Source organism: Alexandromys fortis, unplaced genomic scaffold (genome assembly GCF_014885135.2).
Source record: "Alexandromys fortis isolate MF-2015 unplaced genomic scaffold, M_Fortis_MF-2015_v1.1 scaffold_5, whole genome shotgun sequence".
Classification (NCBI taxonomy): domain Eukaryota; kingdom Metazoa; phylum Chordata; class Mammalia; order Rodentia; family Cricetidae; genus Alexandromys; species Alexandromys fortis.
This window is the reverse complement of record NW_026067924.1, coordinates 23,422,210-23,447,467: the sequence shown is the minus strand read 5'-3', so window position 1 is coordinate 23,447,467 and position 25,258 is coordinate 23,422,210. Positions and strand designations below refer to the sequence as shown.

The following is a 25,258-nucleotide window of genomic DNA, read 5'->3' as shown; positions in this document are numbered from 1 at the left end:
ATATCAATTCTATTAGTTTATTTTATATTTTATACCTAATAATCTTTCAAGAAAAATGTGTATGATATATTGAAAATTTACCACTTTTAGCCTGACATACTCTCTTTTTTTTAAAAAAAAAAAACAAACATTCCATTCTTTTTCATACTTAGAAATAAATACAATGACTCACTTATAATATTAGTTGAATTGCATGTTTTGGGGGACCAAGAAATGGTTCAGTGAGTAAAGAGGCATATTGTGCAAGTCTGGTGACCTGGGCTGGAGCCCTGGAACCCATGTAAAGGTAGAAGGAAAACCATATGCATGTTGTAACATGTACATGTGCACAGACACAAAATAAAAAATAATTGCATATATTCAGGGCTTAGATAACTACCCTTTAATGTAAGTCTAAAGTGGGAATTTTGCCTTCAAAGTAGTGCTAATTTTTCTCTATTGTTTTTTCACATTCTTTTATTTTGCCTTACTATTACATAGTTCAGGAGCTACTGGTGGAGATTTTTGTTAATAGCACCAGTCAGCTATAGTTGGCTTAATCTGTATATAGATAAGATATGTGCTATGCTTAATGAGACTACTTAAACTTCTGTGACTTCTTGTAAGTGACCAAAGCTCAGGATCCTCTCTGACTTCTTTGAGGTGTAGCTCTGAGGAGTTTGACATGGACCCGTGCTGGCTGAACTACTATCTCTAAGGAGAAATATTGAAATTTTGACTTAATTTTGTTTTCTTATGCTGACAGTGTGAAAATTAGTTCTAACTGAAAAAAAACTATTCAGAGACACTTTTTTTTAAATTAAAAATAGCTTCTTCTCTCATATAGTATATCCCAACTACATTTTCTCCTCCATCTACTCCTCCTAGCCACCTTCTACCTCCCTTCGTACCCAGATCCACTGCCCCTCGGTTTCCTCTTCTGAAAAGAGCAGCCTATAAGAGACAATAGCCAGACAGGATAAAACAAGATACAGTAATACAAGGTGAACGCCCTCATATGGAGGCTGGACAAGGCAATCCAACAGGAGGAAAAAAGTCTGAGGAACAAGCAAAGAGTCAGAGATTCACTGCTCCCTCTCTTAGGTCCCACAAGAACACCAAGCTAACAGCCATAATATATATGCAGGGCACATGGTATAGACCCATGTTTCTGTCTCTGTGAGCCAATGTGAGCCTGCTTAGTTGATTTGGTGGGCCATGTTCTCGTGGCATCCTCCATCTCCCCTAACTCCTACAGCCTTTCCTCTCCCTAGATACTTTTAACTAAGAAGGCAATCTGTGAGCAAATCCAAAACAAAAACTTGGGGTAAGTTACCCAGAGTTCTCACGTTTCTAAGAGCTAAAACAGTGCTAAAAGTAAGCCGAATGTAACAGAAGACTTAGCTCTCCTGTATTAAATATGTAAGGTCTTATCTATGTGGGTCTGATTATAGAACTAATAAAGTATTCTCTGAATAATGAGAAGATTTAGTTGTAAGTAGTGTTTTATATTTTAATCTCATATTTATTCTGAATGTATCAAAGCTAAAATCCTTAGCTATACTTCATGTTGTTGGTCACAGCTTGATTAGCTTGTCATTTCTGTTGTAGGAAGAAGCTAAGCTTCCCTGTCCATCTTTGTTTAGTATGGTGACTCTCTTTTTAACAATTAAAATTAGTTAAGCATATTTTTGTGTTGAAATACTTATTTACTAGTTGATAGCTTACATTTTAAAATTTGTCACTAAAGGAAAATGTTTGTGTTTTAGGAAAGTCTTTCAGTTGTTTATACAGCTTACTGTCCTGCTCAGTACACCATCTATGAGCCCGTGATCCGACTCAAGGGTCAAGTGAAAACTCAGCTCTCCCAGAGACCCTTCAGCTCAAAGGAAGCCCAGAGCATCTTGCTAGAATCTTCCCAACTCAAAAGCCTGCAGCCTACGGAATGTAAAACCATCCAGGGCATTCTGCATGAGATTGGTGGGGCTGGTGTATTTGTTTTTCTCTTTGCTAGGGTAAGAATCTTAATTATAGCTTTCTCAGAAAGAAGCCCCTCTCTTTTATTGATAAGTTGAAGGGCTTCTTGTAGAATATCAAAACAGCTGTACTCCACTATGTAAAACTTTAAGACAAAAAATTAATCACATGTTACTAATGATAGCATGCTTTCTGCCAAGAATGAGTAACGATTAATTTTAATTCATAAAGATTTTAGAAGTTTTTTATTATCTACAATTATAGTTGGAACAAGTAAATGTTAAATATATGTGATTTAAAATTGTCTTTGGAAAAAATATATATGCTATTCTAATAATGTGAAAGGTTTTTTGTAAAAATGATTTTTCACTATGTGTATGTGTTTATGTATGTGTATTCACACATATGTGTAGATGCTGATAGAGGCCAGAGAAGAGCATTGGAGTCCCAGGGCTGTAGGTGCATGCAGTCGTGAGTCACCTGATATGGGTGCTAGGAACCAAACTCAGGTCCTCTGGAAAAGCAGGAAGGTCTTTGAACTGTTGAGCCATCTCTGCAGCCCCAAAACATGTTTTCTTCTTTTTCAAGATGAAAGAGAGATAGAGAAAAACTTTGATTCCATTTTAGAATAAATCATTTATTTTTCTCTTTAGCTACTTATAGGCAGGAAGAATATTTTTCCTGATAATGAGCAGTTCATAATTTCATTCTTTCTATTTTTAGAATTGCTGAAAAGCACAATGTGGGCACAAATAACCTCATTTTTATCACATAATTTCTACTTCCTCACATTTGTGTTCCTATTTAATTAAAGCAACTTTGATCTTCCTTTATCTTTAGAATGTCAGATTTTCTCAGCATGTGCATATCTAGCTTGATTCCTTTAATAGGGCCACTTAATCTAAATTTTGCAGTAACATATATCAGCATTTGCTGTTGTTAGAGTTTGTTTGGTTTTTTAAATCTTGCTAGTCTTACCTACCTTAGTGTGTATCCTTGACTTGCCATGCTCACACTGCTTTTCTCCTATCTAGTATCTAGTTGAATAGATTTTCCATTAATATTTCAAAAGTAAAACTTTCATTTAACTCCTAATCAATATTTTGTGATCTCTTTTTACATTATAATTTCAAAATGTGTGTCCTTGATTTTTCTTGTTTTATCCAGATGGTAAATATAATTGGATCCTAAAAAAAGATTTAATTTGTATTTACATACATTTATCATCTTGCTAGTAGACTTTTAGAGTTTTTCACATTTAAAATTTAGAAATTGTGTCCAGTATCCTTCTGCTTCCTATAAAGATAAAAATGTATTTTCCCTGAAAGTCTTACATGCGCAGCCTTTCTTCCAGCCTAATTTCCTGCCCAACAGGAACATGTACCTTCTTTATGCATTCCAGTGTAGGCCTGTGCCCTTCTAGATGTGCCCTGTGCTCATTCCCCCTTATCCCTGTTTTCTAGGCAGAGTCTGGCTTTCTGAAAGGTTAGCTTCTCAGTATAGCCTTTCTTAAGCCAGCAGAGGAATCAGAAGTGGGTACTGTGTAAGATCCTAATATATATGCAGTTGAAATCTAAGTCCTATTTTTTTACTTTTATCATGATAGTCATGCCTAGTGTTTTTTGTATGTTTGTTTGTTTTGGATTCTGTTTTGTTTTTTTGAGACAGATTTTCTTCATGTAGCCCTGGCTGTCCTGGAACTCACTCTGTAGATCAGGCTGGCGTTGAACTCAAAGAGATCCGCCTGCCTCTGCCTCCCAAGGGCTGGGATTAAAGGTGTGCCCCACCAGCACTGGGCTTTTTTGTTTTTGTTTTTATTTTTGAGACATGGTTTCTCATGCCTGGTACTTAAATGTCTGAGGTATCAGAGACATTAATTGAACTGTAGTGCTAGGCACAATATGTGGCTTTTATTTTTTCCCTTGTCTTTATGTTAGACAAGAGCTCTCATGGGTACATTGCATCCTTTGCTTCTTTATGGCCCTCCCCCTAGCAATCATTTTTAGCCTGTTTCATGATTGACCATGGAAACTCAAGTTCTGTGATCCTGCTTCAGATTACTAAGTATAAGATGCTACTGATCTTTATGTCAGTGTTACCTTTGCTCATTTTAGTATTTTGACAGATGAAAAAGAATGAGATTTGTGATTTTTTTCAGTTTTACTTATTTATAATTCTTAGTTATAGTGTAAGCATTAAAAATAGCTTGACATTATTATAGATAATCACACACATTAAAGTTTTACAATTAACAGATCAAGAGAAAAGCATCAACTTTTGTTTTCAGGTTGTTGAACTCAGTGGCTGTGAAGAAACTCAAGCATTAGCACTGCGGGTTATATTATCTCTGATTAAGTATAGCCAGCAGAGAGCACACGAGCTAGAAAACTGCAATGGACTTTCTATGATTCATCAAGTGTTGGTCAAGCAGAAATGCATTGTTGGCTTTCACGTTTTGAAGGTATGACCTCACAAAGTTTGTTCTTGCTGTTTCTATACAGTGACACTCACCGGTTGTCAAAATCTCCCATAAGCATTTTATGTTGCTAGTAAATGAAGGAAACTCACTAATATTTATGTACTGAAACCAAGGTAGTCTTCTGATTCTTTCCAGAATACTTATATTTTTCTTTTTTTCTAAAGACTTTTGGAAAGGAAAATAAACTATAAGAAGTTTAGCTCTAAATAGACCACAAGTGTACTCCAAGCCTACCCCTGTGTTCTGTGGGCTAATGTAGTTGTTAATCTCACTCCCACGTGTCCATTTCTCCAAAGATACACTACTGCAGTCAGGCCGTGTTAGGATTTGTTGTTGTTATTTGTCGTGTTTGAGGGCTTATGATATGTATGTACTTGTTAGTGTGTGCACATACATGAATGCACAAACAGGTGCGTGTGCATGTTCACGGAGGGCAGAGGTTAATGTCAGGTGTCTTTCTCTAGCTCTCCACCTTTATTTTTTGAGGCAGGACTCTCACAGTGAATCTGAAGTTCATCATTTCAGCTTGGCTAAATCCCCTGGTCTCTGCCTTGCCTTAGTGCTGCTCCCGGTGGGCATGGCTCTAACTCTCACAAGAGTTGTTGAAGTCAAGTACTCATGCTTGTGAGGCAAATGCTTTATCAATTGAGCCATTTTTCCAGCTCTGGCGTTTAGTTTTTGTCATATAGTATTTTATTTGTTATTTGAAAATTTCATGCATGTACATAATATATTTTGATCATATCTTCTCCCCACTTCTTACCTCCAACTCTCCTGGGCCCCTTCCCAATAAGACCTCCTCCCAACTTCATATCCTCTTACTCTTTTCTTCTCCTTCTTCATATTTTCTTTTATTGAAAATAGACTCTTTTCTCATATAATATATCCTGATTATAGTCCCCTCTCTCTACTCCTCCTAGTTCTTTTCCATCTCCCCTCCCTTCCAGATTCTCCCTTTCTGTCTCATAAGAAAAGAACATTTCTAAGATGACAACCAAACATGACAAAATAAAATATAATGAGATGAAACAAAAACTATCATATCATAGTTGGACATGGCAACCCAACAGTAGGAAGACTCCCAAGAGCAGACACAGAGTCTGAGATCCTCTTGTTCTCACAGTCAAAAGTCCCATAAAAATACTAAACTAAAAGTATAATTAATATATATATATATTAATTATACTTTATATATATACACACACACACACACACACAGAGGACCTGGTACACACCCTTGTAAGCATCTGTGCTTACTGCTTCAGTGAGCTCTGTGAGCACTCATAAGCACCTTGCTTAGAATCAAATAAGCCAGATTCAGAGAGCCTTGATCCTTGGGTTCCTCTATTTTCTCTGGCTCTTAAACTCTTTCAGCTTACTCTTCCTTTGAATTCCCTGACCTCTGAGAAGAGGGATTTGATGATAGAGACCTCCAATTTAGACTCTGTCTGACTGTGGGGCTCTGCATCTCTTCCCATCTGCTGAGATATATTGTCCTGGCTGTTGTTGGTTATGTTTTCACACTGGTGTCTTGGCATCTGGGTTTGGGGATGGTGCTGATTTCTTGATTTGTCTTGGTTGGGTGGGTGTGTTGTTCCTTGGTTTCTGTTCCTCTCTGGATTTTCTGAGAGTTTGATAGCTGTGTGCTTCCTGTTTTTCTGGCCCATTCAACTAGTGTGTTCATGAGGAATACCTGCTGGTATTGGAGGCTGGAATGCTGTAATGAATTGGGGGAAGGGAAGTTAGAAGGGGTGGTCTATGGGAATCCACAGGAGATGTAGGTTGGGGGTGGGGGCTGCAGCTCTAGAGGTGAAACTGGGGAACTGGGTCTGGGGTAACAAGAGAGGGGAAAAGGTCTGCAAGCAGCTTACCTTGGTTTCTGACAAGTATGGCCTCTCATCTTTTGCTCTTTAAAAAAACCTCTAACCTAGTGGATCCAATTAGTACTACCTGTATGCACATGGGTGTGAGGTCATCTACTGAAGGGTGGGCAACCTACCAACACATACACCCTGAAGAAAATTACATTCTTTCCTCAGCAGCCATCAATTGCCAAAAGCTCCTCAACTAGGTGGTGGTGCTGGTGGCGGTGGCCGCTCGTGAGCCCCTACCTTATCCATGCTGGACTTTTGAATGGCTTGATTTTGTGCAGCCTGCTGTGAGTTTCTGTGTGTCAAAGCCTTGTCATGTCCAGAAGATAGCACTTCCAGCGCTCCCCCCCCCCATTCTCCAGCTCTTCCATTCTTTGATGCTCCCTGATTCTTGGAAGCAGGGAGGTGGATAGAAATATCCTACTCAGGGCTGAACAGTCATATTCATTTGTTCTTATCACTTTGACTAGTTATAATGATTGAAAGCAAAGGAAATCTTTGGATATAAACATAAGTACTTAGAAGACAGTTTGATAACATGACCATTTAACATAACAACAATTGTATCTTCCCCCTATAAACTTCTGAGCCCTGGACTTTTGAACAGATTTGTAGTACAGGTATAAATTTTTTTCCTGTTAATAAGCTTGCCCTCTTGTGGTCTCTAAGGCAGTTGCACTCAGGCACCCCCCCACACACACACATACATAGAACACACTAAATTAAAAAAAAATTAAAAATCCTTAAAATCCACTGGTGAAATTTACTACCTATGTGAGCCTTAGCTTCCTCAATCTTTTATATCATTTGTATCTGATGAGGTTATCGGGAGGATTAAGCAGTCTAAAATATGTAAATTTACACTGGAACTTGAATTCAGAGCAACAAGAATAAATCAAGGGCTGGGGTTTTGCTCCATGATAGAGTGCTTGTCTGTAATGTACAAATCCCAGGGCCCATCCCTACTACTGCAAGAAAAGGAAGACTAAAAATGAGTTGTAGGTGGTTTACCCTGTGTTGAAAATCAGATAATCTTAACTGTTTGAAAATTCATGATTTGTCACTAAGTTGAATTGTTTTATAAAATAGATACTTGGAGAAATGTTTAATTCTTTACTCGTTTTCCTTTAAGTTTGATGCTATGACTGCTGATATTTCTAGTGAGTTATTTGGTTATCCAGTTATTACTGTCTGTGACATCAATGCTAATTTTATATAGGCCCTTCTTGAAGGTTGCTGTGGTGAAGAAGTTATCCACATCAATGAGCATGGAGAGTTCAAATTGGATGTCGAGTCTCACGCTATAATTCAAGATGTTAAGCTGTTGCAGGAACTGTTGCTCGACTGGAAGATATGGAACAAGGCAGAGGCATGTGATGTGTACTTTTATTTCATCTGTGTATCGTGGGAAAGTACATATAGCATTCAGTTTGCTTATCCCGATCATTTTAAGTTTGTTGTTCAGAAGCATTACTTGTATGCAAATGTGGTACAGCCATCACCAATATTTACCTTCATAATTTTTTTCATATTATAAAAACAAAACTATACCCCTCAAACTTCTTTGCCTTTCCCCTTTAGTGCTCACAACTGCCTTGGTATTTGGGGGTCTTTGATACTAACTACTCTTAATTACCTCATATAAATGGAATCATTAATTTGTTTTTATTTGTATTTGTTTCTTTATGGTTAGATTAGTATAATGCCCTCAGAATTCATACAGAATTCTTATTCTTCTAAGGTTGAGGATTACTTCAGTGTGAGTGTATGCTATGGTGCCCTGAAGATGATTTTTAAAGGGCATGAAGTTGGAAGGAGGGGTGAGGTGTGTCTGAAAGGAATTGAGGAAGGAGTGTGAATAAGATCAAAATACATTGAATGTATGAAATTATTAAAGAATTAACAAAAATATTTTAAAAAACAATCACTATTTTGGAGGAGAGAATGGTTTTGCTGCTTCAATGTAATTATAAATGTATACATTTATAAACTTATAAATATATAAATTATAATGTTAATTATAAATGTAAATCTGGAGACTTGTTCACTTTGTGGAGTTTTGAACTGCCTGAGGTAATGATAATCTGAAAGGAATAAATTTTAAGACGTGCATGCCCCAACCCCAACAAATTTAATCTTTAATATAGAGTATGCAGTGTTAAGTAGTTATGTTTTGAATCTTCTAAGAGGCCCTCAGCATGTTTTCCATAACTGTGCTAATTGGTGCATGTTTATTTTCTCAGCAAGGTGTGTGGGAGACTCTGCTAGCAGCTCTGGAAGTCCTCATCCGGGCAGAGCACCAGCAGCAGCAGTTTAATATTAAGCAGTTGCTGAACGCCCACGTAGTTCATCACTTCCTACTGACTTGTCAGGTTTTACAGGTACTTTTCATGTATCTGCCGAGATATCTCCTGCAGTTGCTTCTGTTTACTAACCCACTGCTGTGCACATCAAGATGTCACAGGCCTGCCAATGGGGTTTTTTTCTGTCTTTTGTCTTACTACTCTGCAAGCCTGTTTTCTTTCAGCTCTTGCCTCCTGATCTTTACACTGTCATCTTGTCTAACTCAAACTACAAAAGAACAACTAGTAAATTTCTATATGTTTCTTTGTGTTGGAATATAATAATTTGTGGTTCTTGAACATCAACATTTAGTGATCCCTAACTCATTATATAGCCTTTAAATATCAACTCACACATATGTATGTACGCTTTTAATAAATACAATTTATTGTATTTATAAAATTTTTATATGTTAACTAGCAACATTGTAATATATCCAAAATATTATGTTAAAGGTGACACTAGCTTATGTTTCTATGTCTGTGCTGTGATCTGCCTTTACAAATGTCCTTTTCTCTTCTTGGTTGGTATATTGAGCTATTTCCCAAGGTTTTGGTCTTGTCAAGTGAGAAAAGCCCAGATAAGGTGGGATCTATGGGATTTTTATTATTACTTCAGGAGACTAGTGCCTTTGCTTTTATAGCCTGACACCTTCACAGTATAGTTGGGCTAAAATTCAGATACGCTGACATGTGTGATCTGATGACATGCCAGCCTCTTAGGCCACTAAACCCCTGGTATTCTTTCCCCCTCTCTAGCCACAAAACTTTTGAGTCCATGCTTGTGAGTTTGCCAGTGTAACTTGACTCTCTTAATTAAATTAAGAGGACTAGAATTAAATTGCCATCACTTTTAATGAATTCTTAATGGCAAGATTACTTGAATTGAGAAGTAGTGCCTCAATTTAATAGTAACTATGGTCATACTAGAGTAGTAAACCAACAAAATTCTATCTTAAAAACAGTATCAGTGAGATGATTCAGCAGGTAGGGTGCTGGCCATGTAGGCCTGGTCACCTGAATTTGATCCCCAGAACCCATGTAAAGGTAGAAGGAGAGAATTATCCACAAAGTTGTCTTCTGACCTCTACATATGCACCATTCCCCCTACACTAATAATAATGACAATTATAATGATTTTTAAAAGACCATCTTGCTTAAATAAAAAATAGTATTTGACAGTTTTCTAAGTATAAAAAAGTGTTTGACTTTTATTTTTTTCAGGAACACAGAGAAGGACAGCTTACATCCATGCCCCGAGAGGTTTGTAGATCGTTTGTGAAAATCATTGCTGAAGTCCTTGGATCTCCTCCAGATTTGGAATTATTGACAATTATTTTCAATTTCCTGTTAGCTGTACACCCTCCCACTAATACTTACGTTTGTCACAACCCCACAAACTTTTACTTCTCTTTGCACATAGGTGAGTATGGTCATTGTTGGGTCTTACTGTTTCCGTTCTCTTTTTCCTGCTGACCCACATTTATTTTGATATTCACTGAATGGTTTCCCTGTGCTGGAAATGTATCTTGTATTTGTAATTGTAAATGTAATTGTATCTTGGGGATAGAAAACAGTGAGTTACAGGATAAAGCAAATTGGTTTCTGCCTCCAGGAAGTTTGAATACCAAGAAGAGGGAAGAGGCATGTATTCAGAAAAGAACAATTAATAGTAGTAACCTAGCCAGCTTCTTTAAAATACAGAGATAAAGTTTGGTAAGAAAGTAAGTGAGGGTAAAACTATGAAAGAGCTAGGTAATAAATCAAAATGTGGATGCAAGGAACCTGGAGACTGGTGTTGCTAAAAGTAAGAGACAAATTATGCTGGTTGGTTTTTATGTCAATGACATGAATTAGAGTCATCAGAGAGGAAGGAACCTCAATTGAGAAAATGTTTCCATAAGATCCCACTGTAGCCAGCAGCAGGGTGACTTAGCAGAAGATCCTGCTTTAGGCTTTTGGGTCATTTTCTTAAATTCGTGGTTGATGGGGGAGGGCTCAGCCCATTGTGGGTGGTACCATCCCTGGTTGGTGACCCTGGGTTCTATAAGAAAGCAGGCTGAGCAAGCTACATATGGCAAGACAGTAAGCAGCACGCCTCCATCGTCTCTGCATTAGCTCCTGCTTCCAGGTTCCTGTCCTGCTTGAGTTCCTGTCCTGACTTCCTTCGGTAATGAACAGCGGTATGGAAATATAAGCTAGATAAACCCTTTCCTCCCCAAGTTTCTTTGGTCATGGTGTTTCATTACAACAATAGTAGTCCCAACTGGGAGGCACAATTAGAGAGGCCTAGTAGACATCGAGGTTCTTAAAAACAAGAAGCTTGAGCTTTATCTAAGGTATTAAGGTATCAGGAAACCTCTGGGGTGTGTTAAGTCATGCTGATATTTGTCAGAATTCTGGTACTCCAAAGATCTTAGGATAGATAAGACATTTACCAATTATGACTTAGAAAGCTATGATACTAATCCAGTGGGGAGATGATTGAATGGATTGAGAGAATTAAGTGACTGACTTGACATGGGTGAAGGATAACAGGTGTACAGGTAATTCCAACTCTCCACAGGGGATGAGTGGGAAATTCTCCACAGTACCCAGAGAACAAACAAAAAATGTGAATAAGAGCAGAAAGATAAGGTAGTTGTGTGTTTATGGTGCATTTAAAAAGCCAGGGCGGAAAATTTCAAAGTCTGAAGCTAAAAAGGATGGTTAAACTGAGAGTATTACTTAGGATTCATATCATACACCGAAGGAGATTCATAAAAATAAAAGACAAGGGTTGGAGAGATGGCTTAGTGGCTAAGAAGACTTGCTGCTCTTCCAGACGACCTAAGTTCAGTTTCTAGAACCCACTACTGCCTATAACACTAGCTCCAGGGGATCTGATACCTTCTTCTGAAATTTGGAAGCACCAGATAAACATGTGGCAGGCACACACACACACACACATACACATAAATTCAAATAAAAATAAATCAAATATATAGGCATATGATACAGCCCTTATTTAAGGAATAAGTAGTTTATTTGGAGAGATCACAGTTCTACATGAAAGGTAAAATGCCGCGCACCTCACCCCCATGTCTGTGCTCTGTGCGCTGGCACCCAGTTCGCGAGCTTTCGGGCAAGGGGCTGGAGGTTAAAATACACAAACGCACACACACAGACAGCGACACTGGTCATCCTTGAATTCCCCAAGAATGCCCCTTTATTGTGATCAGGGGCAGATTATATAGAGATAGCCATGCCCCAGCCAAACCCACCAGAAACCACTCTCCTGCCATCAGGAACTCCTGAAGGTCTCGTGCTCAGAGCAGCTGTAGGCACTCAGATCAGGGGATTACAAGAAATTCAGGATCTGGGGTCTCACTGCTCCCAACAGTAAAATGTGAAACTTCAGAAGTAACTGTTAATACACTTGGAGTTCAGAGAATGTAGAAGTTAATGTAGACTATGTAGTCAACAGCCACAGAATCCATAGTGAGAAATTGTAGAATGAATCCTTACATACTACATTTGACAGTATGAATCAGACCTTATTTGTTTCTCTTTGAACATTTTTTTTGCCAAAACTCATGTTTAATGACTTATGTTTAGAGGTTATTTTTGTTTTATCCTATTTTAAATTTTCCTGTCTCAAAACCAATTCCAGATGGCAAGATCTTTCAAGAGAAAGTACAGTCAATCATGTACCTGCGGCATTCTAGCAGTGGAGGGCAATCTTTTCCCAGCCCTGGATTTCTGGTAATAAGCCCATCTGCCTTTACTGCATCACCGGCTGAAGGTAATAATAGCTAAGATTAAACTGCAGATCATTTTTACCTCAGTTATGACTATTCATGAACAGTCAATATGTGCATGTTGTAGCAGTATGCTATAACCCAATATCCAGCCAAAGTATGGTTAATGAATTTAGTTTTATTTGGCAAAACTGATGGGACTTAGTACATTTTGTGTAAACACGTGCGCACACACACAGCTTGGGAATGAATGGGGAATATGGGAGAAGGGACCTAGAAGGAGTTGCAGGGGTTGGGGTGAGATTTAGACAAAATAAAATTTTAAAAAATCCACTTTCCAACCTCTGGTATCAGTACTTTACACTCAGTCTAACAACATACCTAGTGCAGGTCTCTGGAGGACCCCAAAATAGATGAGGTTCATGTTGTCTTACCATTGCATTGTATGTCCTCTTACCATAATCATTTGTATTTCATTAAGCTTCTGATTTGCTTTCCAATTTTCCTCAAATATATTGGTTGTCTTGTTCTCTCTTTGCCAGATAGCTAGCTCACTTGTTAGGTTCACTGCCCCCTCTGTTATGTGGAGGCCCAAAAATGTGTACCTATTTCCACCTTGTCTGATGGTCAGAGAATTTGGAGGTTACTCAAGATTGACGACAGCAATCAAAACTATATATCCTGATTCAGGATGTGGTTACTTGGTTCTTTTGATATTAAGATGGCCCGTACAGGTAGACCCACCCCACCCTGACAGATGACCAGGATATGCAAGCATACTTTTGATCCTTCTTTTGTAATAGGAGGTTACCTGGGGAGTCACTGCTTTCAGGACACAGCCTAATCAACAGAATACTAATGACTTGATGTCTCAAAGTGTTGAAGCAATTAACTGTTCAAGTTGTCCTTTGTATCATGTTAAAGAAGTCTTTTGTTGCCTTCTTCCCCCTTTTGTATATACCCTTTTGGGGTATAAAAGCATATGAAAAATTAAACACAGTTGATTTCAGTATTCACTGGAACTTCCTCCCGGTACTGTCTCATGTTTTCTGTTTTATTGTTTTATTTGTCCTCTTTACTATTTTTCTAATCTCCATGCCCCTACCCTGGCAAGAGTTATTTTTGTCAAGGCTGATCTCCTAAAAATGGCACCCAATGTGGGTTGTTCTCCAACACTGTTAGTATCTCTCTTCAATATGACCTGATTATGACGGCTTCCAAGCATTTCTAGAGCTCTAGTGCTCTGCACCATTCTGTCTGGGACGTCGATTTTCAGTTGCCTACATTACTCTTAATTTCGGATGCAGTTGTACCCTTGTTTTTTCTAGGTCTTTTGAACAGAATTTTTAAAGCAGCTGTAGCCCTTCATCTAGAAATGTTGTAGGAGGCCACTTGTTTGTTTTCCTGTCCGCCCAGACTCCCGAAATAACCACACAGAAACTGTATTAATTAAATCATGGCTTTTCCCATTAGCACTAGCTTCTTATTGGCTAACTCTTACATCTTAATTTAACCCATTTCTTGTAATCTTTGTATTGCCACGCTGTGGCTTACTGGGTAAAATTCCTCCTGGCTCCAGCAGGCTTCTCTTACTCTGCCTTTTTTCTCCCAGCATTCCATTTAGTTTTTCCCACCTTGCTCTACCCTGCCCTATCAACAGGCCAAGGCAGTTTCTTTATTCACCGATCATATTCATAGTATGCAGAGGAGACTCCCACTTCATAGAAACAGCATCCTCTGGGAGTTTCTGGTAGCTAGAAGAGGAGGCAGTCATCCTTTTGAACTGCTCTAACAGCCTCCCGTCTCTGTCTCCTGTGACATTGCCCCAGTTCCCTGTACTTCTACTGCATTTTTGTGCAGCCTAGTTCCCGTTAGTCAGAAACTGCAGCAGTTTCCTTAATGCTATCTTCGGTGTCTTAGCCTGTAGCTGTTGACTTGAAAAACTCAACTATGGCTCCCAGCCAACCAGCTTCTCTGCCAAACACCAGAGTAAGCTTTAAATGCTTGCCTCATCATTAATTGTGTGCTCAGAATTTATTCCCATTTCACTCTCCATAGAATGACTACTTAAGTCTTCAAGTTCATAGTAATTTTATGTCTTCGTAATTACTTTTAACAGACTATCCCTGTTTTTTTATAGAAAATACAATAAGTGTAGATTTCCTGGTTATGAATTAGCCCTACATGTTTTCCTTTCCCAGCAGCTGTCTTCTTCGTACTGGCTATGGCTCTTATTGTCAGGACAGCTTTGTCTTCTTCTGTAGCTCTACTACAAACAACTATTAAGTCTTGAAGGCAAAGTAGATTTTTGGAAAAGAATAACAAGGTATATAGATGTTAATTTCCAATTGTGCTTATTTTCCAAAGCATTTCAGTTATTTTCTAGTTCATTTTATGGTCATTTATTATAATATTTTAAGGCCATGTTTTAATTAGCTTCATCTAGTATTTTGTTAGGAATTGTTTTTTTTTTAAATTCTATCAGTGTGAAACATTTTCAAATATAGTCATACCCTACTTCTTTACTGGATTATTTGAACAGTCTTTTGGCAACTTTAGCCTGCTAGCCAAAATCAAGAATTACCAGGAAAGAGTTCCAAGCTGTGTATCTCTTTTGTTGGCACAAAGCTTTGCCTCTAAAACAATTCATTCAGGAGCTATGTACTCTACCACACTTATAAAACTTGAACATGCATACAAGCACCTGATTATCTCACTCAGACACTGTGTTTGACACTCTCTCCTGTGTTTTGGAAGAATAGGTGTCAGCCAGAGCCTGAGAGTGTGAATTATTAGCTATTGGACTAGGGCTGCTGCTCCATTGTTGCTAGTTCATGGTCAAACATTGGGAAATCTGTGCTTTTATCCTCTGCTCTTGTCATAAAAGATTTTTCTGGTCTCCTGAAATAGTGTTAGAACTATTAAATTGGAGTGCTATGAAGAGAGATGATTGCTTCTCATTAGTAAGTAACTGCAGAAATAGGAAAGAGACCAGTCTGAGGGCCATTTTTGTAATGACAAGTACTACCTTTTATTAAGCACCTGTTATAGCTCAGGCACTCTATTAGGTACATCACACTCATGACTTCTCTTCATCCTTAAAAGCACCCTGCAGAGTAGATATTCTGAACATTCATCGTACATTTGCAGAAACTACCACTGTAGAAATAAAGTGGTTTACCTATGGCCACTGAACTAACATAACTTTTATTTGAATCAATCATGTCTTATCGTAAAGCCTGAACTCTTTCTTCTTTGTCATGTTATATCCTATGACTGATGGCCTAAGTAAATTAAATAACTCTGATTCACTGCAACTGAACCCATTAATCCTAATGACTTTAAGCCATGCCATCAATATTGTATTTCATTAAGAAACAGGGAAAGACATGTTTTTGAAAGCTTAACAAAATGTAGTTAAAAGAAAAATAGTTTTTTTTGCCATGGTGGTGGTGGCGCATGCCTTTAATCCCAGCACTCGGGAGGCAGAGGCAGGTGAATCTCTGTCAGTTCGAGGCCAGTCTAGTCTACAAGAGCTAGTTCCAGGACAGGCTCCAAAGCTACAGAGAAAGCCTACCTCAAAAACTAAAATTAAAAAGAAAAAAAGGAAAGGAAGGGAAAAGAAGAGAAAGGTAGTTTTGGCATGTGTGAATTTCAAGTACTTTTTGTCTATGAAATTGCCCTTTATAGATTTTTTAATAGTGCAAGGCAGGTGGTCTGTTCCATGGTTGTAACTTACAGAAGAAAAGTGGTGCTGTTTAATAGATTTTTAAGTACTATTTTTCTGTCTATACTTAACTAGGAACCAGTTCTTCCAATATCATTCCACAGCGGATGCCTGCCGAAATGGTTCGATCTAGAAGTCTACCAGCATTTCCTACATATTCACCACTAATACAAGCACAAAAACTGTTTGGAAGTTTGGGCAGTAGTATTGACAAATTACTGAATGTTGCGGATGCCCACCCAGAGAAACAGAATTCTTTAGGGAGTCCCTACACACTGAAAACAAACAAAGAGGAAGCATTCATCAGTAGCTGTGAGTCTGCAACACTTCTTGCAGCCCAGGCCTCTGCTAATGGGGTCTCCAGAGGAACACTGGGGTTTCCCATGGCCAGAGTAGACCACAGAGACTTGGGAACCGAACCCAGATCAGATGATGACAGTCCTGGTGATGAGTCCTGCCCACGTCGACCTGATCATCTCAAGGGACTGGCCTCTTTCCAGCGAAGCCACAGCACTATTGCAAGCCTTGGACTTGCATTTCCCTCTCAGAATGGATCTGCAGCTGCTAGTAGGTGGCCGAGCCTTGTAGATAGGCATGCTGATGATTGGGCAAACTTGGCCTTTTCTCCTGCTTATGAAGCAAACTACAACCGAGCTGCAAGCGCTCACAGGTACTCATGTTTTCTTGCCTCAGAATCCCTGCACTAGAAATGCCTTCATTGTGCCACTTCTGATCATATTACCTTAATACCAGGCTAAAAGATGCCTTCTCATTCATTTGTTGTTAGATAATACTGAATTCTAAACTCACCCAAAAGCCAAGTAACCAAGAAAAATCTCTTTTGTGGTTTATTAGATAGAAAAATTGTTATTCTTAAAAAACGATGAGAGAGAGGCTACAAACGGTCCCCAGGTGGGCTGGCGGAGGGAGCCCGCCAAGAGGGCGGCTACAGGAGGGCACGCTTCCTTGGCCCACGGTGGCGGCAGGTAACAGACACGTAAACACAGGAAATAGCCATAAGTATTTATTAAGGAAGGGGGAGAAAGAAAGACAGAGAAAAGAGATAAAAGGAGAGAGGAGAGATAAAAGAAGAGAGAGACAGAGAAAACGCGTGTGCACGCTAAGGAAGCAGAAAGAGAGAGAGGGTCCCAAGATGGCAATGGGCGGGTCAGAGGTCATGGGAGTGGGCGTGGCTAGGGCAGGGACCCAAGATTAACAAAAATTTTTAGTTCAGAGAAATCATCAGATTGATGTTCCTAGGTCGTGTCCAGGGTCCAGAGTGATGAAACTTTCAGTGATAGTTAAATGTTCACCCATGAGACATTTGAAATGCAGCCGGGAGAATGAAGAACCTTTATTTTTTTTTTTAATATATTTTTATTAATTCTTTGAAAATTTTATACATCTAACTCCTCCAAGATCCACCCTTTACTCTCTAACCCTCACCCTTCCATGTTCTTTTGTAGTTTTTGTTTTAACCCACTAACTCCAGTTTGTGCTGCCTATGTACTCACGATGTGTTGGCATTCACTGGAGAGTGGTCAACCTACTAGGGGCCCCTTCCTCCTTCCCTCCCTCCCTCCCTCCTTCCCTCCCTCCCTCAGAACATAAGCTGTCAGTAGATGCTCAGTTAGGGGTAAGACTCATAAGCCCCTCCTGCCTCCATGCTGGGCTGTTGACTTGGATTGTTAACTTCAGATGGTTTAAGTAACATATGTGGCAGCGACGACTGCATTTTAGTCTACTATCTGCTGGAAAACATCCAAACATCTATCTTAAAAGACAATGGTAAGTTGGTTAAGCGTGCTTAAATTAGGAAGCCCTTTTAAACTTTCTGAGCATGTGTTTTGCATATTAAAGTTGATTCTCATTGTAGTTCCTAGGGTGTTCTTCATGTGGAATTCCTTCTGATGCTTAGTAAGACTTTTCTGGTTTTTGTCACAGTGTCACTGAAGACTGTTTGATACCTATCTGCTGTGGGCTATATGAACTCTTAAGTGGAGTTCTTCTTATCCTGCCTGATGCTATGCTTGAAGATGTGATGGACAAGATTATTCAGGCAGATACTCTTCTAGTCCTTGTTAACCACCCATCATCTGCTATCCAGCAAGGAGTAATTAAAGTAAGGGCACAAACTACATAAATGATACCTTCATCAGGAAAATAAATATATGTATAACTTAAATTGTTTAGTATATGTAAAGACTTAAAGCTTATTTTATTTTTAAGAAGAATGAACTTTAAGTCTTTATATATACTAAACAATTATTTTATTTTTAAGAAGAATGAACTGGATCTCTGTGAGTTCGAGACCAGCCTGGTCTACAGAGCTAGTTCCAGGACAGGCTCCAAAAGCTACAGAGAAACCCTGTCTCAAAAAACCAAAAAAAAAAAAAAAAAAAAAAAAAAAAAAAAAAAGAATGAACTGTCGTGGCTAGAGAGATGGCTTAGTGGTTAAGAGCACTGGGCTGATCTTACAGAGGTCCCAGGTTCAATTCTCAGCACCCACACAGTGGTTCACAACCATCTGTAACTCAAGTTCTAGGGTATCTGACACCTTTTCCTTGCCTCTGTGGACACCAGGAACACAAACAGTCTATAAACACGCATGCAGACAAGAACCCATATACATTAAAAAGCAAAATAAAATAAATTTAATAAAAAAATAACAATCTATAATTTTGTTATTTCATATTGGCATTTTATGTAGTATTCAGTTCAATCTTAAGTCTTTTTTTATACATTGATTTGTAACAGTCAGTTTACCAATAAATTCATAATCTTAACAGTAAATCCATTTTACAAAAATTATAGGGATTATGTAGTTTAGTGGAAATCTTTCCTGCAGTATAGTATCAACTTTTGAACAGTTAAGTCTCAGCTCACCTGTCTCCTTTTTAAAGAGGCCTTCCCTGATTATCATAAGAGAATTACTTCCCTCTGGTCATATTCTTTATTCATATATATATATCACCTTTTTCTTATTTGTGTACTCATTTTTTTTTTTGGTTTTTTGAGACAGGGTTTCTCTGTAGCTTTGGAGCCTGTCCCAGAACTAGCTCTGTAGACCAGGCTGGCCTCGAACTCCCAGAGATCTGCCTGCCTCTGCCTCCCGAGTGCTGGGATTAAAGGCGTGTGTCACCACCGCCCGGCTGTGTACTCATTTTTAATCTCTAAAGTTGATATAAACTGTAAACATCAACATTTGTCCATATTTGTTACAAACTGAATATATACTGTCGAATAAATTAATGTTCTATATGAATGGCTAAAAATGGTTAAAAAGCTAACAAATATTGAAATCTCTTTTAAAGATTCTCATTTTCTTTGATTTGTCTGAATGTAGGTGTTGTTCAGTTTCTTGCAGTTCTAGTATAAAACTGCTATGTGGAATATAAAGGATAATAAATAAGTCCTCACATCAGTGCACTTACTTGTACTAGGAGAAAGTCATTGGCCTGCTAAGTATGATGTCAGGAATTCTGTGGCAGTGTTGATAAAGAATGGGGGCATGAGGAAAGCAAGTCAGTATTATGAGAAAGTAAAGAAGGATTCATGCCAAAAATGCATTTTAATAGTTGGCTGTAGGCTTAGTCAGGTCTTTATGGAGGGTGGTAAATTAAGTGTTTTGGGGGAGCGTCCTGTCACCACTGTGAGGGACTGACTGAAAAGGAGGGAGAAGAGCAAGTGATTTGCTACAGACAGCACAGTCCTTCAGAGAGGAAATGACTGTGACAGTGAATTCAGTGTAGCAGAAAACTCAGGAGCTCATGGCCTGAAATTATACAAGTCAGAGGACTCAGATTTGAGAGACTTTTGAATGAGACAAACCTTCATCTTTATATGTGGGGATCAGTAATAGAGAAGCCAAGAGGGTGTTTTGCTTTGAAATCATCTAGAGGGATGGTTCTATGGTTGATCTAAATTAGTAAATGTGGGAAAGGTGGGTTTAGAAGGAAAAGTAATTAATTGAGTTTTACACATGTTGTATTTAAGGAGTTAAAAAAAATAAGGGGTAGCAAGGTAGCGCTAAGCCTAATAGCATGAGTTTGAGCCCCAGGACCTACACAGTAGGAGTGAACCAACTCACACATGTTATTCTCTCACTTCCACATGTGCACCGTGGCACACAACTCCACCTCCCTCATACAAAATAAGTAAATAAAGTTTAAAAATTCTGTGAATGTGTATGTTTGTGAGTGTGTGTGTATAGTTTCTGAGATTTTTGTTAAGAAAGAAGGAAAGGAAGAGGAGGAAAAAGAAAGAAGTCTTAAGATGGAAATTCAGGCTTTTGCTCAGGATCTCTCAAGAAGTCTAGAAATAGAGGTCTGTGTGTGTGTGTGTGTGTGTGTGTGTGTGTGTGTGTCTGTTTGTGTCTGTTTGTGTGTGTGTGTGTGTGTGTGTGTGTGTGCAGATATGAAGAAAAATTCAGTGCACTGGTTTCTTTCACTTTGAATTAGACAAAATTTTCTGCTTACATTCAACCATGGCTCCCGGAAGACTGCTAGGTCCTTTGCTCAGCTACAGAACATCATCAAAGAAGTATTAAATCCCCAAGAAAGTGTCACCACTAACATCCCAGAGTGGCCTGTTAATCCCTATGCACGTGACATGGCTTTTAACTTTCTCTATATGTGGCTATGTATATGAGTAGCAGGTAATACAAATACAAGAATAATATACAGTCTGATTTATACATATTAAATGTTAACGTCTAAATGGTCTTAATTTTTTCTTTAGCTGTTACATGCATATATTAACAGAGCATCTAAAGAACAAAGGGACAAGTTCCTGAAGAACCGCGGCTTTTCCTTACTAGCCAACCAGTTATATCTCCATCGGGGAACTCAAGAATTGTTGGAGTGCTTCACTGAAATGTTCTTTGGTCGACACATTGGCCTGGATGAAGAGTGAGTTCTCTGCCATAACTAAGAGATCTTTTGTCTTATATATAAAACTAGGTGATCCTTTGGGATCATCAGAAAAAATTCTATAAATCATTTTCCAGGGAATTAATTTATTATTTTATATATGACAATCTTTTTACATCTTTCTTAGTGTTTTATTCACTAGTTAGAAACTGGAAACAAAAACTGCAGTAGAAAGTGAAAAGTGACAGAAGATTTGACATATCATGAGAAAGCTACCCTGAAAGAAAGGTGGCCCCTTTAATCTCAATTATATGATATTTGTGACCCATACAGGACGTCCTCAGTCCCCTCAGAGGTCTTCCATGGGATTTCTGGATGTGCTGATTGTTCAGATTTGACTTTGGTGTAATGTTTGAGGATTAACAATACAGGCAAAGATAAAGAAAAAAATCCGCTGAAACTAAAAGTTTGGCACAATTTTTTTTCTGTTTGATAGAGAAAATATATATATATATATATTTTAGTGTGGTAGACAAATTCAGACCTTGGGGAACTTAGATTATTTACTGTGGTCATTTTATTCATATGTGTGTATTGCTGGAGATCAAACCCAGGACCTTATTATGCATACCAGGCAAGTGCTCTACTGCTGAGCTAAATCCCAGCCATGGTAATTGTAGTAGTATTTTCATTTGCATGAATTTTTTGTTTTGTTTTCTTTTAGAGCAATTCTGCATTATCTTATTGTAGTCTCACAGCACTCCTGTAATGAAATTTGGGCAGACACCATCATACTGACTTGTCAATAAGGAAAATATACAAAATATTCAGAATTCTGCTCCACCACAGAAGCAAGTGATATTAAGTCACGGATGAAAGATTTGTTCATGTGGACTGAGCTATTCTTAGTGGCTCACTGTCACTAAGATAGTTTGTAAATTTTTTCCTTTACACTGTATAGTTCCACATGGCAGATGTTCTTTGAATACAAGATTGTCAGCAGATGAATCAACTGAAGTTATGAAATTGTATGTGTATTTCACCTGAATGTTTATGCATTTTTCTTAGGTTTTGCCTTACTAGATACTATAATCTTTTTTTTTTTTTCAAAATTACAGATCCTTATTCCCAACACTTTTTTGATAACTTTAAAATCAGGTTAAAAACAGCTTTGTGTCAAGCATTTTTTTCCAGTTTGTGTCTGACTGCTCCTAACATGCTCTTCCCTGTATATTATTTATTACAGATTTGATCTGGAGGAGGTGAAACACATGGAACTTTTCCAAAAATGGTCTATCATTCCAGTACTGGGACTGATAGAGACCTCTCTCTATGACAATATACTCTTGCATAATGCTCTCTTACTTCTTCTTCAAGTTTTAAACTCTTGTTCTAAGGTAGCAGACATGTTGTTGGATAATGGTCTACTCTATGTGTTGTGTAATACAGTAGCAGCCCTGAATGGATTAGAAAAGAAGTAAGTTTATTAAATTGCATCTGATAATTTAAATTACATCTAATTAAAGTTACATCTGATAAGATCATTAGAATGTTGCCTTAAAGAGTTGATTTGTTTTAGCCAGGTAATGGTGGTGCACGCCTTTAATTCCAGCACTTGGGAGGCAAAGACAGGCAGATCTCTGTGAGTTCGAGGCTATACTTGTCTACAAGAGTTAGTTCCAGGAGAGGTACCAAAGCTACACAGAGAAACCCTGTCTCAAAAAACCAAAAGAAAAAAAAGAGTTGATTTGTTTTGTAATACTTTCAAAGAATTTCTTTCCCAAAATATTAAGTTAACTTGGAGATGGCATGTTTTCATTTCCAAGATGAAATGTTTGATTAAGAATAGTTTGCTTATATGACTTGGTTTTGAGCATTTAGAATTAAAGACGGTAAGTTGGAATTAAAGACAGTAAGTTTACTCTCAGGTATGTTTATCAAGCTTCCACTATAGTCTCTCTAGTTCAACCTCCTCTCCCCCCAGCTAGGAATAGATCAGATAGAGCAACATAACTCACTGATCCACATGCAGCTCAGGAACATCAGAGAATGTGTGGTCAATTTATGATACTATGTTCGCACTGCTAGTACAAGCTAACTTCTAATAGTCAAAAGGACACTTACAAAGGCCTGCCTGCCAGTTGAGTAAGAGCTTTGAAAAGTAAATTCTTAATTAGATTCTGTATTTTTGATGTCTCCACGTCTGATATAGTTACCATTTTACTAGCATAATTTTAAAATAGGAATCTGTAGATGCACCATCTTATTGTACATCAAAGCACTAAATGTTGTCCATATTTTCACAGAGTATAGAACATATCTGTATCCAGTGATTGTCTGGGGCAAAGATAGACTCCTTATACTCACTAAGTTCAGCTTTCACTGGGCACTTATTATATATAGGGTTCATGTGCTTGTGCATATGAAAAGTAAAAACACAAAGTATTGTATTTCCTCAGCACATTTAGTATTGATTGCAGTGCAAAAAAATTGGTAAAGATTGGAAGATGCCTATAGGTTTGTTCTGAAAATAGTTCTTCCTAAAAATAAATCATCCTGATAGTCCCTATGTGATACTGTATTAATTGACCCTAAGAAACTTATATTTCTAACCCTTACTTAATTTGAAAAAAACTAAATATAGAAAGTATTTGAGCCTGTGTCATATACCTGAGTAGATCAAGGTTAAACTTGTAGGCATAGTAACTGATTCATATTTATTGTGTGTTTATAAGTGATTAATACATGTTCAAGCTTATTATCCTTCATTCAAGTTCAGTATAACTTTAAACTTATAATCCCTAAAATGAATTTATACAGCTGAAATGCAGAGAGATTAATGAATTAATCAATTCAAACTGACTAACTCTTAGTTTTGTTACTACACCTTATTCTTCACCCTTCATGTAGGCTAGGAACCTGTGTGAGTATTCCCTTAGTATCTTGTGTTAATCTCTATCTGCTGTATCTGATGCACTCCTAACTTATCTAGTTCTCTGCAAGACTGTATTTTTGACAGGACTCAAAATGTCTTTTACCATTCCTAGTGTACAGGGTATATTGCTCACCATAGGGTAAGCATAAATAAGTATTGAATGAATGCATACTGATAGCATAGAATAACCAGCTCTTTGTCTTAAATTGTTGGCTATTTTACTTATAAATGTCTTGGGTTTTTTGATTGTTTGTTTTGTTTTTGGCTCATTTTAGCATTCCTTTGAATGAATACAAATTGCTTGCCTGTGATATACAGCAACTTCTTATAGCAGTTACAATTCACGCTTGCAGTTCCTCGGGCTCACAGTATTTTAGAGTTATTGAAGACCTTATTGTACTTCTTGGATATCTTCAGAATAGCAAAAACAAGAGGACAAAAAGTAAGAATTAATTTTTAAGAAAATTTTTTCATAATTCTTTTACTGAAAGTTTAAACTTAATTTTGTGTTGGTATTAATTGTTATTAAGAAGCAGACTTTGGATGGTTGAAAATAGAGTGATTGATGACGTGATATAATTAGTTTCTGGCAATATATTACTGGCAGAAACTAATAACATTTTTTTTAACCGAGTAGAATGCAAAGGTTTATGTGGAAGAGGAATGATCTTTAATTTTCTTTAATTGGAGCTAATAAAGTGACTGAAACCTGAAAGCATGCGGATTATTGAAACTTTTACTTTATACAAAATTACTGATTTTGAAAGTTATTTAAAATGAAATACATTTATGGTTTGTTATTTTTTCATTCAAATTTCTATAGTAAGGCTGAGTATGATGATACATATTCAAAGTGTGGAGACAGGAGGATCAGGAGTTCAAGTTCATCTTCAGCTACATAGCAAGTTAACAATCAGCCTGGGATACAGGAGACATTGTTTGTCTCAAATAAAATAACAAAAAATTTATAGTGCCTTTAGAGGAATTTTCTTTAACATTATTTTTAACTTATGTCTAAGTTCTTTTTGTTTTGATATTGAATATTGTGGTTTGTTTAGATATTGAATATTATATGCCTTATATAGTAGATGATATATTTAGTTAAAATATTCAAACAATGATAGCTTGAAAACATTCTCGTCTCTTCTGGGTTTAGATATGGCTTTGGCCCTGCAGCTTAGAGTTCTCCAGGCTGCTTTGGAATTTATAAGGAGCACAGCCAATCATGACTCTGAAAATCCAATAGATACAGTCCAATTGCCTTCTGCTCACCACCATGCAGTGCCTCAGAAACGGAGAAGCATTGCTGGTGAGTATTAAAATGGCATTTTAATAAT

At 37.7% G+C, this 25,258-nt stretch overlaps 1 protein-coding gene across 7 annotated transcripts in view; it reads left to right on the top strand.

Moving 5' to 3' along the window:
* The window catches only part of Lyst (lysosomal trafficking regulator), a 162,745-nt gene that overhangs the window by 75,632 nt on the left and 61,855 nt on the right, over positions 1-25,258 (top strand). For 6 of the 7 annotated variants that reach the window (XM_050142448.1, XM_050142446.1, XM_050142449.1 and 3 more), the window contains 12 exons: positions 1,749-1,994; positions 4,244-4,417; positions 7,526-7,675; positions 8,550-8,687; positions 9,873-10,071; positions 12,301-12,432; positions 16,191-16,785; positions 18,060-18,237; positions 20,856-21,025; positions 22,233-22,463; positions 24,197-24,363; positions 25,078-25,230. In XM_050142448.1, coding sequence (XP_049998405.1) covers positions 1,749-1,994; positions 4,244-4,417; positions 7,526-7,675; positions 8,550-8,687; positions 9,873-10,071; positions 12,301-12,432; positions 16,191-16,785; positions 18,060-18,237; positions 20,856-21,025; positions 22,233-22,463; positions 24,197-24,363; positions 25,078-25,230 — 2,533 coding nt within the window. Of the gene's footprint in view, positions 1-1,748; positions 1,995-4,243; positions 4,418-7,525; positions 7,680-8,549; positions 8,688-9,872; positions 10,072-12,300; positions 12,433-16,190; positions 16,786-18,059; positions 18,238-20,855; positions 21,026-22,232; positions 22,464-24,196; positions 24,364-25,077; positions 25,231-25,258 lie in introns of all 7 variants that reach the window. The other variant, XM_050142444.1, reaches the window with a different exon arrangement.